Source organism: Ciona robusta, chromosome 4 (genome assembly GCF_009617815.1).
Source record: "Ciona robusta chromosome 4, ASM961781v2".
Classification (NCBI taxonomy): Eukaryota; Metazoa; Chordata; class Ascidiacea; order Phlebobranchia; family Cionidae; genus Ciona; species Ciona robusta.
In genome coordinates this window covers 3,677,421-3,697,484 of record NC_143238.1, presented here as the reverse complement: position 1 = coordinate 3,697,484, position 20,064 = coordinate 3,677,421, and the positions used below count along the sequence as shown (strand labels likewise).

At 34.3% G+C, this 20,064-nt stretch overlaps 4 protein-coding genes across 6 annotated transcripts in view; 2 read left to right on the top strand and 2 right to left on the bottom strand.

The window, feature by feature from the left end:
• Nucleotides 1-9: 9 nt before the first annotated feature.
• LOC149736738 (inactive serine/threonine-protein kinase ULK4-like) lies at nucleotides 10-5,130 on the bottom strand. Of its 2 annotated transcripts, XM_089876427.1 has the most exons (2): nucleotides 4,730-5,128; nucleotides 10-4,119 (listed from the first exon to the last, which is right to left on the bottom strand). In XM_089876427.1, the coding sequence occupies exons 1-2, from the start codon at nucleotides 4,767-4,769 to the stop codon at nucleotides 821-823; spliced, it is 3,339 nt and encodes a 1,112-aa protein (XP_089732553.1). In that variant the 5' UTR covers nucleotides 4,770-5,128; the 3' UTR covers nucleotides 10-820. The 2 variants fall into 2 exon arrangements, with proteins under 2 accessions (XP_089732553.1, XP_089732552.1); XM_089876426.1 differs by having other exon boundaries at nucleotides 10-5,130.
• A 234-nt stretch (nucleotides 5,131-5,364) lies between these two features.
• LOC149736737 (uncharacterized) lies at nucleotides 5,365-10,558 on the top strand. 2 transcript variants are annotated; one of them, XM_089876450.1, is made up of 11 exons: nucleotides 5,365-5,511; nucleotides 5,701-5,817; nucleotides 7,279-7,395; nucleotides 7,644-7,737; nucleotides 7,804-8,161; nucleotides 8,378-8,461; nucleotides 8,589-8,718; nucleotides 8,786-8,891; nucleotides 9,208-9,371; nucleotides 9,547-9,738; nucleotides 9,970-10,558. In XM_089876450.1, exons 1-11 carry the CDS (start codon nucleotides 5,437-5,439, stop codon nucleotides 10,195-10,197), a joined length of 1,665 nt encoding a protein of 554 aa, XP_089732576.1. In that variant the 5' UTR covers nucleotides 5,365-5,436; the 3' UTR covers nucleotides 10,198-10,558. The 2 variants fall into 2 exon arrangements, with proteins under 2 accessions (XP_089732576.1, XP_089732577.1); XM_089876451.1 differs by lacking the exon at nucleotides 5,365-5,511 and adding an exon at nucleotides 5,524-5,598.
• Nucleotides 10,544-12,232, bottom strand: LOC149736736 (5'-AMP-activated protein kinase subunit beta-1-like). The gene is made up of 6 exons (XM_089876472.1): nucleotides 11,944-12,232; nucleotides 11,791-11,877; nucleotides 11,359-11,508; nucleotides 11,187-11,301; nucleotides 10,973-11,109; nucleotides 10,544-10,894 (listed from the first exon to the last, which is right to left on the bottom strand). Exons 1-6 carry the CDS (start codon nucleotides 12,079-12,081, stop codon nucleotides 10,748-10,750), a joined length of 774 nt encoding a protein of 257 aa, XP_089732598.1. The 5' UTR covers nucleotides 12,082-12,232; the 3' UTR covers nucleotides 10,544-10,747.
• A 680-nt stretch (nucleotides 12,233-12,912) lies between these two features.
• Nucleotides 12,913-20,064, top strand: part of LOC149736735 (dynein heavy chain domain-containing protein 1-like) — a 51,866-nt gene continuing 44,714 nt past the window's right edge. The window contains exons 1-15 of the mRNA XM_089876341.1: nucleotides 12,913-13,094; nucleotides 13,327-13,486; nucleotides 13,896-14,054; nucleotides 14,323-14,452; nucleotides 15,165-15,291; nucleotides 15,721-15,855; nucleotides 16,068-16,250; nucleotides 16,743-16,949; nucleotides 17,171-17,377; nucleotides 17,767-17,878; nucleotides 17,935-18,119; nucleotides 18,386-18,477; nucleotides 18,554-18,659; nucleotides 19,251-19,488; nucleotides 19,755-19,815. Of these exons, the coding sequence (XP_089732467.1) occupies nucleotides 12,994-13,094; nucleotides 13,327-13,486; nucleotides 13,896-14,054; nucleotides 14,323-14,452; nucleotides 15,165-15,291; nucleotides 15,721-15,855; nucleotides 16,068-16,250; nucleotides 16,743-16,949; nucleotides 17,171-17,377; nucleotides 17,767-17,878; nucleotides 17,935-18,119; nucleotides 18,386-18,477; nucleotides 18,554-18,659; nucleotides 19,251-19,488; nucleotides 19,755-19,815 (2,203 nt within the window). The 5' untranslated portion in view covers nucleotides 12,913-12,993. The remainder of the gene's footprint in view (nucleotides 13,095-13,326; nucleotides 13,487-13,895; nucleotides 14,055-14,322; nucleotides 14,453-15,164; nucleotides 15,292-15,720; nucleotides 15,856-16,067; nucleotides 16,251-16,742; nucleotides 16,950-17,170; nucleotides 17,378-17,766; nucleotides 17,879-17,934; nucleotides 18,120-18,385; nucleotides 18,478-18,553; nucleotides 18,660-19,250; nucleotides 19,489-19,754; nucleotides 19,816-20,064) is intronic.

Genomic DNA, 20,064 nt, shown 5'->3' with positions numbered 1-20,064 from the left:
TACCCAAACCTAAAAATATAAAAAACAGCGTAATAACTCTAAAAATTACTCACAGTATTTAAATTGTCATTATATGAATTGTTTACAAAACCAAATTGCTATCAAATAAACAACACCAAAGTATGTATATGAATAAGGCATGGCATTAACTAAACAGTTTGTTATGCATACTAGTAATAGACTAATAGTAAATTATATAATTATAGCTAACAATAAATATTTGGTTGCCAAGGTTAAGGCTACACAATATTAGTTATTGACATAAATGTGTAAAAAAAACGAAAATAGCATTATAGTACTGATACACAAAATACATCAAATTCACGGTACTGGTTCATAATATTATCGGTTTACATTGTATATAAATACAAAATTTAGAATTGTTTTTTAAAAAACAAATGTAACTCATATAATTCTCACACAATATTTTAAACATAAAATTTAACGAAACCTTGCAAAAACACACGATAACTAAAATGCCTAACATGCACAATATATATATACACCTACATAGCAAGAAAAAGGCAATCAAAAATAAAATATATATACATACACACCAAGTAATTTAGAAAACTTTTACACTGAAGAAATGTTGGTTCATCATTGTTTAACAACTTTGGTATTTTATTTAAAAAAATGTATGTTTTGGCACAGCATGTATTGTTGTATGATAAAACATGGAACATTTGCTACATAGCTGTATTTATAAAAAGGCAAGCTACACTATAGAAAATTAGGTATGGTACAGAATATACAGTAAAAGATAGCATAATTTTTATGCCAATTACTGTGTATGCATAATATATAGAAAATATGACGATTATTCTTTACGCTTATCCTTTATGCTGACAAGTATTTCATTTGCCAGATGTGCTAAAGAAGAGTCCGCACATTGTTCCGCTGCATGAAGTGTGTTTCGAACATTTTCTATAAGCAACTGCCCGTCTTCTGAAGCCAGACGATGTGCATGATGTACGTTGAGTGTTGCTATTCGTCTAATCAGTTTCAGCAAAATGCGTTGATTTTTTTGATTTGCAACTGTCAAAGCAGCTGCAAGTGAATTCATATTTTCTGTTAACATTGTATCTGGATGGTCACCTCCATACAACTGGACAAGCAAAGAAAGACAAGCAAGAGCAGAATCGGAAAGTTCTTTTTCCTCGCAAAGCAAGCTGATACATACTGTGTGTAGGTCAGTCAATGGTTTATGAAGAACAAGTAACCGTTCTGCTCCTTCTGTTGTGTTTGGTCGTGCTGAGTTGGAATCCTCCTTGGCAAGCAATGCTTCTTTAACAGCAGTGGTCACTCTATCCAGCATATACTTTAGAAGAGAAAGATTGTGGCTGAGACAGTCCACTGCACCATCATCATCGGGATTTTTCCGCACTTGCTTGTAAAAGGAAAAATTCTCAAGCAGACATGTGTTGACTGTTTCCACTAATCCATTATTGTACAAGGCATTTACTACATCAACATTCCTGTATTGTATAAGATAGATAAAAATTGTAATGATTCCTTGATAGCTTGAACTCAGTGGAGAAGATTTATGTTCATCCAGTAACTTAAACAGTATCGGTATCACACCATAATAACACAGGGAAGTAGATATGCTTGGCCAGTGCTCTAACAAAATAGACAATAGCCTAACACCATAAGCCGGTAACGGCATCTGACGCAGAAGAATGGACTGAAACTCTGGTATAATATTGACAATCACACACTCACGGATTCCGAATTCATCTGGCATCTCATGTCGTACAGTGGCTCGAGATGACAAACGACTGGCTGGGGTTTTGATGGAGTTTCTTTCATTGGTTAAGGTTACAGTGGAAGCATCAGTGCTGATGGCACGGAAGTGAAGGAGGGTATCAAGGACATCCGTCAACAACTTCACACACCCTGCTTGTCTCTCATTGCTGTCGGACACTGTGCAGAGAATGACCAATCTCGGCACCAAACATTTCATGGAAGCTTCTTCATTATTGGCAAGATCTGGTGGGTGCTGGGAGAGAACTTCAATAATAGATAGTATTGTGTCGATAAACTTTTGTGCTGTGTCATCTCCTATTGCAGTCACGATCCCCGCAGAAGACGCTGGTGCTTTCTTTACGAACTTGACAGCGTGGTCTAACAATTTTCCAACATTTTCGATAAAGTTCTCTGTAACCATTTGCATTCGAAAAACATGACTTGTGATTAGGTTTTGAAGAAGCATACAACATGGTAAACTAATGCGTAGTTGCTTCACTTGTTTGGAAGACGGGTGTTTTCTTTCCATTGCTTCGTTCAGTGCATCAATAGAGGATGTTGTGACTTCTTTAGACTGCAGTATCATGTATCGAATCAGCAAACACAGAGTCGAGTGGATGTATTTGTCTTCTTCAGACACATGCTGTACATGTAGTGGTCGAGCAAAATGAGAGGGCGATATTTTTCTGCAGTCTCTTTCAATATGCATTATCAGTCGATGTTGGCATGCCGTCATTAACAGTTTGGAATTTAATCGAAGAAGTAGCAGGAGGGACAAGTTGACTTTGGCACGAACAAGATTTGACGGACTGTCCAGGAGTTTCATAATGGAAGGTAAAATATCCTTTGCATTAGCTAGTCTAACACTGTGGCCCTTTTGTCCAGAATTTAAAGTTTCATTGAACGAAGTGAGGATAGCTTGCTGGCACTTGTACGACGAACGATTCAGAAAAATCAAGACAGACTGCACACCAGCCCTCTCAAGTACAGCTTGAAATATAGAACCAGAACCAGATATACGATTGAGGGAACAAAGAGCCATAAGTGATGTACTTCGTATTCCCTCTGACTTTGCTTTATCTGAGGTACTCCAAAGAAGAGGACCTATTACATCCCGGCTATGGGAAGAACCACCAGAGCTCTGGGGAGATATGGAGATAAACTTCCTTCCGTGTTGATCCGAGACACAAGCGACACATTCAATGATTTTACAAGCATAATGTTGCAAAGCACTATCTTCACCTTCGTGCAAACAACGAGTTATGAGTGTATAAGTCGCACCTGGGATATACCAGTTGCCCTTACGTTGACCATGGGATTCTGAAGAAGTTGCTCTGCCATCAGTTGTTACAAGCAAGCTGTCTTCGTGTGTGGCTACCAAACAGAGCAGCTGACCTAATGCTGGAACTATTGAAAACTTGATGCGATCGTGTTTAAATCCCTCTCTTAAAATTTCACTTAAGACATTGAAGACTTCAGTGACTTGTGTACATTGCTGGAGTTCGGTTGCTGATCGTGCAGCAAGTCCAATGGTTCTAATTGCTTTGAACGCCATGTCTGGAAATTGCTGCATTGAATTTTTACACAAATTAACCATCAGAAGCAGTAAGTTCGAGTTTACAACAAAATTTGAAACTTCTGAACTTGCAACACACAAATGAGATAGGTAGCTTAGAACATTTGCTTTTAACCTGCTCTGTGAATTATTACTAGCAGATTGCTGTGTAAACAGGTCTACTATCAGTTTCAAGTGCGAATACAGCTCATCTGGTGTTGTGTTATGAACTTGACTTAGAAGCTTGAATGGAATTGTCTTAGCATCCCATCTAAGTTGCTCAGTCTTCTTAATCTGTGTGTTGTCTTGTATAATACATTCCTTTGGCTCAGTATCACAGTAGATAACATTCTGAATATCTTCAAAAGTGATATCACTTTCTTGCTGTATTTCTGGCTCGCAAATGCTGAGCGAGTCGCGTTCAATATCCAAAGTTTGCGAGAATGTCATTGTTTTATCAATAGACTGAACTTGGATGCTGGAATTATTAATAGGCACAGATTTAGCCGTGCTGTTTTTCACCACCTTCTCATTTTCACGATGGTTCGCTGTTCGAGGTCTAGAACTTAATGTAAACGTGCTGTCTAGTACATTTACACTTTCTGGAGCGAAAGATAAAGAAGAAACGGTGTCACGCAATGAATCTTCAGCCACATTAAAACTATCGGCACCAGATTCATCCATAGTTATGTCTGTTTCTTCGATAACATTCCATAACTTGTGGTTTAAGGCTTGCTTTGAGTTGAACCTCACATTTAGATCTTTTTCAAGTGTTTTCGACAAGAGGTGTTGAAAGTCTTCGGAAATCTGACCATCTGATAATACATGGGTATTTTGGTAATGAAGTTTGTTCCTTTTTTGTTGAGGATCTAAGAAATCATTTTGCAAGACCTGGCTTATAAAGTTATCATCCTTGCCAGAAAAAGGAACAGTACCGCTGTACATACGATACAACAGGACACCAAATGCCCATATATCACTGTTTGTAGTAGGATTTCCCCCCTTTAAAATTTCTGGAGAACGGTAATGCAGTTCTCCAAGTAAATTATCGTTAACGATAGACATACTATCGGAATCTTCCATTTTGTTAGCCGCTTGTAAATATACCTCATTCAAATCCTCATCCACAAGTCGACTGAGGCAAAAATTAGTCAGTTTTAACACACCTGGGCCATCAAGCAAAACATTTTTTGGACACAGGTCTGCAAAGACTACAGAATGTTCATGAAGATAGTTAAGTCCCCTGATGATATCTTTTCCAAACTGACATACAATTACACCAGGTAAGCAGCTATCTTGCCTCAGACATTCATCTAAAGTTCCTCCAGTGCACAGTTCAGTGACCATCCACAAATGGTTGCTTGTTTCATACCACTCATGGAACTGAACAATGTTCTGATGATTAAACTCGTGAGTTAGACGTACCCAATTTGTTATCGCAGCTCTTCGGTCTTTTTCTATGCATTGAATTGCAAGAAAATTGATTGTTCCTCTTCGGCGTCCTTTGTAAACGATGGAACTCGTTTCTCTTCCAATTTCCTCATATAAGACAAAGTTTTCCATGATATTCGAGATAGGGCTGCACTTTTGGTGTCAATTAAAATGTCATACCATTGTACATTAATTTTAAATTTCCATTATACATTATTGACTGTTAAAAATAAGAAATATCGGTAAGTAACAACCTGAATTAAAATATTTGCATTGAGCAAAATCAGTACTAATATAATGCTAAACGAGTAATAAACGAAACCTTTAACACTGGATTATGTAACATACCAATACTAGATTATGTGATAACACTCACATTTAAAAGTCATGGTACGTTGTTGATATAACGTTGACCCAACATATTAAACCTGCGATCATAGATACCTAAACAGCTGCGATAACACAAACTGAAACAACGCGCCTTTTTCGTCGCAGTTTTAAAACGGTTACGTTTGGTTTCATACATTATCGGTGGTTTGTAAAGGTCTGGTGGAAATATAACTTTTCATACAACAACGACTGCAAACTTTGCTTTAAAATATATTTAAAGTCAATAAATTTATGAAGAATTGTAAATAAATATTATTTTTGTTAAAATTTGGGACCAGGAATGAAAAAATCTGGAAGACTTCTTATTAAACATGATTTGGGACATTGCAGTGTTGCAAAATGCAACTGTGCGATCACGGAACACTTTTCCGAAAGCGCATTTCCCGGTTAGTCACGTACAGTCTGTGCGTACCTGTTCTTACTGCAAGATTGCATGCTTACATATGGTCCAAAATAGAATGGTTTAAACGATGGTTAGATGTATGAATACTGAATTGAGGGTTGCGTGAACGCAGACACGGAAAATTGTTTACGTCTGGAAAGTTTTATTTAAATTAATTTGTTTTTGATTTCAGAGCCCTGTACGTTTTGAGTTTATACTGCTGATTCTGTCCGTTTATTTCATGATAACGGGGAGGAAAATGTGTGACCAAAGCGGGCAGATATATTTTGAACCTGACCAACATAACTCGGTAAGTTTATCTATGATGTAGATGTTAATTTCAACTTATTTTATGCCATTTTAAAGCCTTATCTATATGTAATTAATATTAGAATTAAACAATGTCTTGGTAAGGTGTTATAAAAATTGTTATGTATGTATTAATGTGTAAAATGATTATAAATAACATCTCAAAAAATTCTATAGAATCAAAATTTTGTTGTAATTCAATTCGCAAGTCGCGCATGGTCATTTCCTGTTTAATGAGCGTGGCTACGTAGCGCTTCTGGATCATATAACATCCATATCTGCAATGTTTGCAACCACTGGTAACCCATAGTCTTATTAAAGACCCAAATTTGAAGGTTTTGACTGACAAAGCAAGAAATTCCAATTTAGGGTTTCATTAATTGCTTGTGGTTTGAACTTAGAGCTACAGCCATTACATTGTAATATAAATAATAATAATAATAATATCTTGTTTTGGTATTCAAAAACATTGTTCTTTAAGATGTTTGCATAAAGAAAGTATCCAGTGTTCATTAGATCATTAAATTCCATTCAGTGACAAAATGTATGGTGGAGGACTGAGGGTGACCAGCAATTTTTTTTTGTTTGTTTATAAGATTTGATTGTATTTATTGCCCTTTTCTTTAAGATAACTTTTTGCAAGCAAAAAACAATACACTTGTGGTTCCTAAAAGGATAACTTAATAACACATTTTTATCTTGTTAAAAGGAGACTTTTTTAGGATAACTAGATTATTGTGCAAATGGTAAAAATGTCATTTAAATCAATTTATATTCTGGTTAAAATTAGACCTTAAGAATACAATGTTTGTATGATTAAAATTTCCAGTTTCCTTAACACACTCCTTGCTGACGCCTCACATGCAACTTAAATATGCTGACGCATAACTTCCGAGAAATGTTGAATCCCTTTGCATCATTGACTTTTAATGTATGTTCCCAATGCAGCCCATGCAACGAATCAAGAATGGCAACCAGTGTTTTAGTTATTAACATTTTAAAATCTTGTAGCAAATCCTAGTGTTGAATTAATTAAGCCTGTCTTTTTCTACACAAACTTTTGGAAAAATAAATATTCACAATTAGGTTAAAGAAAAAAAACCAAGAACTTTTTATAATATTATCATCTTAGATTGTAGTTTTGTTCATACTATTTCCAACATTCCAAGTTTGAATTAGATTGAATATAATTTACATGTTTAAAATCATATTATTTTATACAAGAGTGCTTATTGAAAGTCTTGGTTAATTTGAGATATTATAAATGTAATATTCAAGGCAAAAATGAAAATATAACAATATAGAATCAATTTGTGTATGTTAATTAATTGACATAGTATGCACAATAACTACTGATGAGTGGGAGTACCTCTGTTGTAGAGGCAAATCAACAGACTGTCTGTCCTATTGTGTTTTATCTACAATGCACCAAACTGTATTGTTTGTTTTCTATGAATTCCAGACACCTGGCTACTCAACCAATGCAGGATTTAGAGGGGGTTATTCTTCAGGAATGTTGAACCATCCATCAATACAACAATTTAGTGACATTGTACAAATTCCAGCTGAACCTGACCACGTAATAAAATACTCACACAAATTATTTCCTTTGTAAATAATATTACTACATTAGCATGCAGTAAAATTCGTGTATATAACCGCCAGTCTAAAATAGGTTGCCACAATCAATACTTTAGGTTTTAAACATTTACACACTTATTGATCACTTGAAAAGTTGTTTTTAGCCCTCACTTCTTTGAATCTATGCTATTACTTACCTAATTAAAGTATCACCTTATCACGAATAAACAATATCTATTGTCACAGAACCGAGTAGTTGAAAGCGCGTTGGAAATCTGCAAAGATAAAAAACAACCTGTGCAAAATCCACCTGGCAATGGAAGTCCTGAACATTTACAGAGTAAGTTTGCTGTAATAATTTAGGCAGGATTTTCAACTTTAAATTAATGCTGTTATTATTTTGTAGTTGACAAGGAAAACAGGATGATCAACAGTCCCCTTTCATTGAGGTTAGCCCCCAACGGAAGCATGTTCAAGACGCCGCACCCTCAAGATTATCCTTATCCAAATATGGTGTCCTCACATAACGGTTGTAAGTTTCACAGTGGCCACAATTTTGATGATTCGTATGTCATCCATTGGTACGAATCCATGTCATTAAGAGAGCCGACCTACCCCAACAACAGTACCAACCCACCTCCCATAAAAACAAATGAAGAAACGATACCCAAGGATTTTGGGTTACCTCCGAACAGGCAATACCAACAACATGAACAACATTCACAAAATTCTCACAACAGTGTCTCTCCATTATATGTACAAAGGTAAACCCATTTGACATTACGCAAAGTATTTTGCGTTTAGTCAGCTAGCATAACACATTAAACAAACAATACTTATGTAAACGTTGTTGATGTATAAACTTCTATGTGCTTGGTAATTGTAAAGTGTGTTGGTTAAAATGTTTATTTACCTAATTAGTTGTTATATTAACAGTTGTCTAACTTCTAGAGTCTATTATATAACATTTATTTCTTCAGTTACCCCAGCCACGAAAGATTGCAGAAGTCTCAAGCTGAACCACATCTACGACATATCTCTGATGGTTCAAATCACAGTGATGAGTAAGTACTACTTACTAATCAGTGATATATATGCCTATATTGTTTTAGCTATTGAAATCAACTGGCAAACAGTAAATAAATGTCATTGGCTCATTGATGTATGTAAGTTATTGTTTTTTTTTGCTAGGATCAGATATAGCTACTTTGAGACACCGCATGTGAGTTATGACCAAGAAAAAACAGAACATCAACCCCAGCATAGAAGAAATGGTGCAGCTTGGAATAATGTCCCACCAGCTCATCCTAACCCAACACCAGTAAGACACTCTACAGTCAAATAAATCTTATACTCAGTGTGTCTCATCCACTGAATAAAAATTGCAGGACTCTGAAAAGCAGACTGGGCAGACACGACCTTACCAGCAGCAAACAGTAGACGCAGCTGCTGCTCCCCCAGTAAATGCACCTGCTATGAGAGAAAATATTAAAGGTAACCAAAAATAACAAGGATGTTTGTATTAACCTTTTTAAAAACACAATTTTTACAGAATTAATTTGAGCCTAAATCTTAACACAATCTGTTCTACTGGTAGTTTTACTATATATATATATATATGTTAATTTTTCAATACATTCTTATTATATCCTTTTTATCGAATATTACCAACAATTTTGACAATGGATTATTAAAAATTCAATTGTTATTTTTTAATGCATTCTCATTTTATCTTTTTTATCTGGTAATAACGACAATTTAGTATTGACAATTCAATTGTTTCCTGTATTAACAAGTTCTGTGTGACTAGTTTTCATCACGTATGCTGAGGCACACAATGAGGAACACATGAGACAAGTTGTTCAAATCTCTCAGACTCTTATACAAAACCGTATTGATGTAAAAGTGGATATGTTGGAAGAGAATATGCAATCTCTCAGCATTTCAGATTGGCTAAACTCAGCCCTTTATGAAGTATGTATTAACATGGAAAAATTGTACTATATTCATAGGAGTTTTATATTTTAATTGGGAAAATTATTTCAAAACTATTGCATGCATTAGTTTAGTCATTACCTGATTAAAAGTTTTGGTGTTAATACGTTTTGACCAAATTTTGTTTTACTGACATTCAAATTTTTACATTTAGTGTGACTTTGTACTGATCTGTGTAAGTCCTGGTTACATGCAAGAGGTAGACCCTCAAGAAGGTGAGAGTTTGAAACCAGGAGAGCGAGCGCTCAACACGAAGTATATCTACCGCAGACTTCTTTCTGAATATATTGCTCAATCTTCACGCAACTATAGATTCATACCAGTGCTTGTGAGCAATGGGGACAGGGTAAGTTAACCCACAAAGTAATATACTTGGTAAATCGTAAGCTGGTACGAAGTGTATAAATACACGTGTTTAACGACTGTTTTCACCAGCCGCACGAGAATAAAGTAAGTTACTAGTTGGATAGGTTGTTTGTTTTGTGTGGTGTAAGTCCAAACTTGACTCATTAGCATGATTTAGTCTTATGGTTCTTAAAACTTTGTCAGTGGTCTAATTTAAAATTTATTTTTCAAGTGTCATGTTCCACATTGGTTGCGTGACACAAAAATATACAAATGGCCGACTGACTTTGAGGACATATTTTATCGCTTGTTGAAGCAAGAAAAATACATCAAGCCGAAGATGGGTCCAGTGCCAAATTGCACAATTGAGCGATATGATTCTGTGAGTGCAAGAAGTAATTCAAGAAACAGTGGCAGAAAATCTCGGACACCAGTGGTGCAGGATTCTTCCCAGAAGTGATTAAACATTTCCTTTATATTCTGCCTTAAATATTAATAAGTAAACATCAGCAGTTGTTGGTTTAATGTTTTGTAGTAAACAAAATGTAGAGTTTGTATGTCAACTACACTATTTGAGTGCTGTATCATGTACTTCTTTTTTGTCATATTTTCATGACTAAGTTCTTTTTTTAATCAACCCCTCTGACAAAGTCTGGTTAATTACAGCTTTTAATAGACCTGCGAGGCTTTCCTGTACATTGCACTTACCTCCTGCATGTATTTTACTGTAAACGTTTAATTTTTCAAATTTCTTGTAAATTATGTCATCTGTCCGACCCATGTTTCTCGTTTCATTTTGAACAGAGTTTGATTTTATGGAATACGTCTCCATGTTTTACTTTATTGCAATTAATTCATGAGAGTATAGAACAACAATTATTCAGGGAGTCCCACAAAGCAGTAGTCGACTACTCATGGTTAGAATTGAACATGACACACTGTATGTTATAAACAAACATGCATTCCCACAAAACACAGAAGTATAAAAGATAAATCCACACAAGATCAATTCAAATTGGCTTGTACAGCAGTGTGGTGACAAATTTTTTCTTGTATCTATGAGTTGCACTGAGTGCCATTACCCCATCTTTAATTGACAAGGCGTACATATGATTTAACGTAACATGAGGAGGTTCTGGCAACAGAGAGGGCTCGTACTGCAACAGAACCATAAGATTAGGTTAGTGCACTGGTTTGAACAGAAATAAAAATTTTAACAAATGACGTATCCTTACCGACATATCTATATCTTGATTTAAAAGGACTTTGTTGAGTAAATGTGGTGGCAATGTAGGTGGATGAAGACTGGAATCTTCCAGTAAACCACGAGGGACATCCTGGGTGTAACTTTCATTTGGGGAAGTGGAGAATTCTGCAATGATTTATATGAAATAAATCTTATAAGTTTCTGCTTGGTAAGACTTTGGATTTTGGTAAAAGTTGGCGAACCTTTGATAACTTCTGGAGCAGATGAGTCGTAGGCCAAAGCTTCAAAAACCTCAAAGTCAGATGGTTTGACAGTCAAAACATTATTGAGTGTCCCCATTTTGTTTTCTTTAGATGGCTGGAATAAAAATAGTTCAATGATATTGAAACACAGTTTATTATATTAATACCAAACCTCATTTGGGTCAATTTTCCAATCTCCATCTACGAAAAACTTATACTCATGTTCACCCACCGGCAGATCAACAATTGCAACGAAATCATCATGACTTCGGTTCAATCGCAATTTGTTTTGCCAGTTATCATAAGAGCCAGATATGTAGATCTGAGAAAATCAGACATGTTAGTGCAGTGATCGACGTGTTGAAGCGGTCGATTTAAATGTTATTTTGTAATTCTACGTTTACCGAGACAACTGGTTGTCTTATCATTCTGAATTTATGCCACAGTCAAGTTACTAACAAAGGAGTTGTTAAGTGTTAATCTCATCTTAATTGATTCATAATTAGACGAGGTAAAGCATCTAGTATGTGCGAAGAGTAGTACGAAACGACCATACCCAACATTAACATACAAATTAATAAAATGATAACAATTGATGGCTTACATCTTTTCCACCACCTTTCCATCTTATAACAGCTGGAATATTTTTCCCTTTATGTTCAGTTAAATCTTTAGGACTGTGCAGTTCATCCTGTAATATAAAGATTAATTAATGCTTATTCAATAAAAATATGGTATAACGAAAAAACAATCTTACTGTTAGTAAATCATGATGGTCTGGAAAAATAAACCCAGAATCTTCCATAGGAGATTCTAAAACTAGGTTGTTGGCAGGCTGGCCATCACCAGGAACTTGCTGCTCATCCAATGCACGTTTTTGTTGGTTATTACCCATCTTTCATATATGAAAGTTTACGAACGATTCGTCAGCAAATTTGCTTAATATGTGCAAAATGCGCTATAGTAGGCGTGTCACTAAAGGTAAAATATACGTGTTAAAACATAGCTCAAATAAACTTGCCTTCTTTTTGTATGATACACGCTATATAATGAAGTACAATATAAATATCCCAGCAACCAGCAAATGCTGTTGCAGACTGGAAGTCTACGAAGCTGCGTCTCTGGTATATCGATCTGTATTGTTGATGAAAAATGGTAAACACTGGACAGTTGTGGAGAAAGTAACTTTAGGTCAAAAATATATCGAAACTTTGAAATTTATAAACATAAAGGTATTTTTAATGCAGTATTAAGGCAACTAAAAGCAAACAAACAAAACTATTAACCTTTGTTACATGCCAGACTTGGTATATAAACAAGTTACATACCTATCATTTTCTATTATAAGGAATTTCTGTTGCAATTTATAGCAGTAAAAGTTGTTGAAAAGTATGAAAGTATAAATCATTACTCAAATTTTGCATTTATTAATTGTGCGTTAAATTTATTAGAAGATAACCAATGTCTTCGTTTACAAATTTAAGAAGTATTTGCTCGTATCTACTTTAGTCTAAGCTGGGGAAACTATGACAACACACGACTCCATATGCTGTTTTTGCTGTGTGTTTTGAAAATTTTACATACGTTTTTATTTAATAATTTGACTATATGAAACAGCATGTATTGCTTTATTACTGTTAAATTGGACACCGTTTACTTTGTTTTACTGAATTATTTACTTAATTCCTTTTATGTTGTTTTTCATTGTCACCCTAGGTTCAGAACAGTGTATGATAAGATTTTCTCTTGTTATTCAAAAATGCGGTTCATTCAAATGATCTTCTAAATTGTAAATCTGATATACGGAATGACATCTTATCAAGATCACCGGTCTTTCATTCCTACATCTCCAAAGTTCCCTCCGATTTCTGCAGAAAACTCTGGAATTGTGAATGCATCTTCGTTTGCGTAGGTTTTTAATATAAATACACTCATTATGCCTTCTAAGCCTTTTTATTTGTATAATTACAATCATTTTTTATTCATGTTGGATTTTTTGGTATTGTACCAGTTCCTGTTACTTGGATACTTAAAACAGCATTTAAAGATATTGTTCTTATTTTAATATAGTTCGTTTGTTGTGTTTGACTGTAATGCAATTTAAAAAACTTAATTTATAACTTTTCATGTATCTTACTAGCAAACGACAATCAAGCTCCCAATGGATCGGTCCTCTTCGAAAAAAGCTTGATTACTCAATATCCTTCAGTGGTCAGCCCCATCTGGAAGATGTAGATGAATTGATAACAGAAATCATCCAGGTTATGATCAATGCTTTGCAACCTAACTCATCCAAACAGGTAAGGATTTTTGCTTTTTATGTTTTATTGTTTGGTTAGGCCTAGTCGAAATCATATTTTCACAGTCTTAGCGTTCTATTCCATGTGAATGAGGTTCTGCAGCGAGGCACGCCATGGGTCCTAGGATTTAGGCTAGGATGGGCCCATTACCCCAATACATTAAGTTAAGTTTGGCCAGAGTTGAAGGACTCTTCGCCAGTGCCAAACAGGAAAAAATCAGTGCACACCCCCCAAAAAACACCGGTGCATCAAGTCCCACATTTTGCTGCACAGTGTGGGGAAAATATAACAGGACCCCTGTTGCAGAACTAGCCTATTACCCCAATGCCAATACATTCAGATAAACTAATACCTTTATGTCTAAACTTATTGCAAAACACATTCACACTTGTAACATCATTTTTTTCAGACTTGGCTTGATTTGAACCATGTTCTTGCTGTGATTCAACCCTACAGTCATTTTGTTGCATCTGCCTCCATATCTCATTATGTGGAACGATTATTTTTACATTATGTCTCCAACATGGATAAGTTGTTTGATATTCCAATCCTGGATTCACTTACCAGCGTGAGTGATGTTCTTACAAGTGTATTATAAAGGAAAAGTTAATTCTTTCTAGTTTCTAGGTTAATTTGCACTATAACCAAATTCTAGTGTATTTATTTCACAGGATATATTTAATTCAATATGAAAAAATAACATGTCTTTTTTATTAATGTAATTGAGATACACACACAGGATATTACCCTCATACTTTATCATACAAATTTGTTTTATATTTAAATACAACTTAAACCCATATATATCATTAAAATAGATATGTTAAAAATTCCAGGTGTTTCCTCGAGATATTTCAAGAGCGAAAGCAAAGTATGGAGTGTCACCTGATGACTGCAGTGCTGCTGTGTTTTACAAATCAAAACTTCTTTCAAAGTTGGTTGACAAAAGCAAGGCAATTGAAGATGGTAATTTCTTTTTTAGAATGAACGCATGACATTAATTAACTCTTGGATGGCTGGCAATGTTAGCTGTTGTCTTATTTACATTTTATGGCTACTTACAAGTTACTATGAATGTAACTTTGTAAGTGATTGCTTTTTTTGTGTGGCTGCACATATGGACAACCTAATGGTGCCCACTAGGTCACATAAATGTTTTCTCCATGAACACAAATGCCTTAAATAAAAGCAACATCAACTATCAAACCTTGGTTACAATGCAAGTGCCTAATCATTAAGCTAAGTGCTGGACAATTACCACAGAGCTGATTTTCAAGCAAAAACAAATCCAGCTTTCAGTTCCCACCCAGTCCTATTGTTTTGTTGTTACTCTTTTATTTACCATGTAACTGTTACATAGCTGTAACTCAATATCTTTTGTTTGCTTGTAAAAGCATTCACAACAGATTTTTCCTTGTTCTTATTATTTCAAATACTTAATGTCATGAACCTGGTGGGACACATAAACACTTAAACAATTTTGAGAAGTTTAACAGATTTATGTCAGTAGGTCATTGTTTAAACTTATTGTTGTATAAAACTCTGACAATCTAAAATACTCTATCCTGTTTGCCTGCATTTATTTTTTTCTCTAAATTTACTAGGCTACATAAATGTATTAATTTAACGATTATATATATCATCTTTTTGTTTATAAATTTTTTTCATTAATTTTCAGCACCTAAGACGAAAGCAGTTACAGAGAGCAGGTTACCTGATGGGAACAACCCGTATGCTTTATTGAGGCAGGGACAGGAACCGGAATCTTACTTTAAAGCTAAACCTCTTACTATAAAAACATTCAGGTAAAATATGTTATAAATAAAGTCATTCAATTTTAAACTGTAATATTTCTGTATTTTGCAACTTGGATTTTAATGCCGTTGTAGTATGTTTGTACCAACGACATTGTGCTAGTAAAAATACTGTTAAGACTTAAATGAGCTTGATAAATATGAAACAGTTTGGCAGTTTATATTAATTTCTCCTACTTCTTTAGGTACAAGAGTGCATGTATATTTTGTTTGTTTGTTTTCATCTATTAAAATGATTTTAAGATATTTAAGAAATATCGGTTATTAAAAAATCTTCCAACTTCAAAACTTTGGTAAAGTAGCCCTGACCATTACAACCCATTAGTGACCACTGGGTTGAATCAATTGCCGTTAAATGTCCCTCCCAAGGACACTTAATGGTAGCAATGGTATCATTTAACCTTATAATTTTACCACCAGTCAAAACATTGGTAAAGTAGCCGTGGAGGCGGCTGCAAAGGAATCAACATGGGTGGATCATAACAGTTCAACAGTTGCCGCTATTTCCCTTGATTTTCCATCTGCATTCCAACCACCTACAACACCCGATATTGAGTAAATACTATCCATTTTTATCTAGTACAGCTTATTTTGTTGTTATATCCCATCTTTTTCTATTTTAATGTTCCTTCTTATCATTTTTCAATGACTTATCTTTTTTTAAACTCAAGCAAAGTATCTCTGTGTGTAATTATATAGTGATTCCATTAAATTACTCATATTATTTCTGTAACTATCCTTTTTTGACCAACTTAACTTTATAACAGACCGCAATATTTACCAATACCTCGCACACAAGTTATTCCCGACACAGGAGAACTTTGTGCAAAAAAAGCCGAAGAATTTGTTCCAATATCTGGCAGACAAGCAGTGGAGTTGTTTCTACAACATAAACATTTGCATAAAGTCAAGTTCATTTATCTGAACAAAGCAACGTCCAGGCATTATAGGTAATTTTTCACATATTTTATTTAGTTGTGTGTTTGGCATTAGTTTCCAATAGACAGGTATTTAGGCTTGACCATGCATATTTGTATTGGATCGATGTAAATATGTCTGGCGCTGTGGTAAAGTGGTTAGCACGCCTGCCTCTAACCAAGAAGTAATGGGTATAAGGCTTGTCGCTGCTACCATTGTGGGCGTATGTGTCCTTTGGCAAGACACCTCACAGCAATTGCTCCAACCCAGTGGTCACAAATGGGTTGTCCATATTATCAGCCATACATAAAAAAATGAAAAAATGCCCTAATAAATAATCACTAACAAAGTAATATACATGGTAACTCGTAAGGTAGCACGATGAGTATGAAACAAAACACTTGTGATATAACGACTGTAGTTTTCCGGCCACTTGGATTGAATAAGTTACATTCATTCAAAATAGCGCTGAAAATTAGACATGATTTTGCCACTCCCTTATTTATTTATTATTTATTTTTCAGTCCATATAACTTAATATCTGTTCCACGAGATCATGTGGATAAGGAACATTTCATCTTCTCTTCTTTTGGAGTTCTTCACATTTTACCTAATGGAACAGATTCTGAAACCTTCACACTTGCTGAGTGGAATAATAATGCTGTGTTATGGAAGGCAGTGCATAGCATTCCATTCTTTCATGACTATCTTCCAAAGAAGTGCTTTAAAAGGTAACATGAAAAGTTTTTTTACTGAATCTAGCCGAAAATGTTAAAATTTTGAAAAGTATAAATTGGTATGCATTTTTATTTGAAAGGCTGGTTTGAAAAAAATACTTTTTATTATTTTTAATTAAAATTAAAAATTATAGCGCTCTTAAGTATTTGATGTTTTTTTTAAAAACTTTTATTGATGCAATTTTGCAACATCAAAAAACCATGTTTCCACCCAGATGGTTCTCGAATGTCAAGCACATCCGATACATGAGGATTCGTCGACAAATCACTTCCTTGCTACTTCACGCTAATCCAGACTTTGGTTCCGCTCTTCTTCACATCTTCCGTCTCATCCAGGAGTTATCTGAGATCGACTTGCTTCCTGATAAACCAAACCAAGTTTGTCAATATTCACTCGCAGAATTTGAAGCTGACGCTCATAAGTAAATTTTAACAACATTTCCAAATAGTAATTTTTTCCTTATTTTAAAAACAATAAAAAGTTGTAATTTTAATGTGGTTTAAAATTTTTTTCAATTAATGTTTGGAACTTTTTCTGTTAAGGTTTTTTTTTAAAGAATTTATTCACGTAGCAGTTTTTTTGTAAAATCAATGTAAATATAATTCCAATTACATATTCAAGAATTCCTTGCTTGGTCTATAGACTACTGGTTTAGATGGTCTTCTAAAGTCTTATACAGATCAACTGCAGCTTTTGTTTCACTCATACTTCTTTTTAATATTATTTAAAAAAACACATTTCAACACTAGTTATAGTGCTTAAAAATAAATTCAAATTATATGCCCAATTTAATAATTAAACTATTTCCAGATTAAAAGTTGATGCAGAGAACATTCTAGAACTTTTCTTTCAATATTGCAAGAAAGTGGTGGACACTACAAGACAAGCTTGCTTTGAGAACCTCAAATATGCTGAACAGCAAGTAATACTCCCACCCCTTCACATATAACTATCTTTACCACATTCTATTTTACGCAGGCAAAACACTCCCATCCACTTTATGTGAAGGAGTCACTTTACATTCAAAGAAGAAAAAGAGAAGCAAGAGCAAAGAATCTCGAAAAGGCGAAGCAGATTACCCAACAAGTTCCATCTTTCATTGCACTTGCAGATCAAGCGATATCTGTGCATTTAGTTGCAGTGTGTAGGGTTGCGATTACAAGGTACATTAATGCTTAACATTTTTCCTACTGAAGACATTTTACATACCATACTATTTTTGTAAGCAGTAGTTTGTACAAATTATAGGTGATTGTGTATCTGCATATTTTATTGTTGTGTTTTAGTTTAGCTTATTGTCGTTAGGCATTACTTAAATATTTTTGTTTGTGTTAAATAGTGTTTTGTCAAAACTATTTCTAAATAACTGCCAGGTTACTCAAAATTCATGTATCTTTGTTGGTTTTATGTGTTGTAATTTATGTTACAGATTTGTTGAAAGTGTTTTATGTATGACTGATGTAACTGAAGACACTGAAGATAATGTTTCTGTTACCTCAGAAAGCCATATCACTGAAAAAGGTAAAAAAGTTTGCAATATCACTGTAAAAAGGTAACTTTTATTAAATATTTCTTACACTAATGTATTATTGAATAGGCACAATAAGCTCCAAAGAAACCGAATCAATCGGAACAGTGTTTGCTACAAAGTTTGTTTTTAATCGAGAAACACACGAACTTGAAATGAACCCTTCAACTGCAAAGTGAGTGATATTTGTTTAATACAGTTATCATTTTATCATGCAGTTTACCACATCATGCATACTTGAGGGTAAATAGGTTTTTAGTGGTTTAAAATACTATGTACAAACCTCAAATAACAGATAATATAAATTTCTTAGACTACATTTTAAACTTTAGAAAAAAATTAAAGTATTCTTTGAAATTGTCAGCCATGCATACAAAAAAAAACTGTTTTCACCTGCAAAGTTATATACATAGTAACTTCTAAGTAGGCACATGTGTATTAAACACGTGTATTAAACAGAACACTCTTGATATATTATTTGTCAATGCCCCACCACGCCAGGATAAATAAGTTACATTTATTTATTCTACCATTTATTTAACCTGCTTAGTATAAACCAGGTTAGAAGGTACATCTACATCACTAGATGTATATCTGAAATGTTATATTTGTTGCAATAGGTGCAATTAAGTCTCTTTTCTTTTCTATTAAGTTTGTATTTTTGAAAAAAATAATAAACATGACGAGATACTTTTCTGTTTATTTGTCATAGTACGATATAATATTGGATAAACGGCTTTTAACATGATTGCTTATTATAAACCAGGTTTAAATCTGTGATGATGTCATCAATATCCAACATCTTCAACCTTGTATGTCACGAAGCTCACTCCTTGAGCACTATCTCGAAGTCCAGCATCACTTCAAGGAGACCTGGATCAGCTCCCGCATCCATAGGATCATTCTCGGATGCTGGTTCTTCAGGAAGATCAACTGTGTCCTCCATATCAGTGGACATGGAGTCAGTACAGAGTGAAGACTCACCAGATGTTAAAATGAAACAGGTATATAAATGATATTTAACTTTGATATAGCCTACTGTTAGTATGTATGTATAGTAAAGTATATAACTTACTTTATCTTGGATGGTCAGAAAATAATAGTCGTTATAACACTATAACACAGATGTTCCTTCACCTCGAGCCAGCTTACGTTACCATGCCAGTTTGATACACTATGTTAAACATGTGTACTACACTTCTAAATTTTTTTAAGTCATTATTTTTAAATTTAAATATAAAATAATCGTAACATCTAGTTTTTGTTTCAGAACAATTCTTCAAAAGAAGTTGAAAAAGAACAATATTATATGAACGTGCCCAACACTGCAGGTATACTAATAATGGCTCAAATTTTCAAACTATCCGTTATAAATAGCATGTGTACAGTGAGGGCAGTAGGTTAACTTAGAATCCCAGTTCTGCAGCATACCTTGCTATAGGAGCTCAACATATACCGTATATTAGAATATGTAACATAACTTATAAACTTGGATGTTTCACACACTTTTTTTCCTGATACATCTTAATTTGTTTTAAATAATCACAACTCTTTGTTTATTGTATTATAGTTTGAGGCTT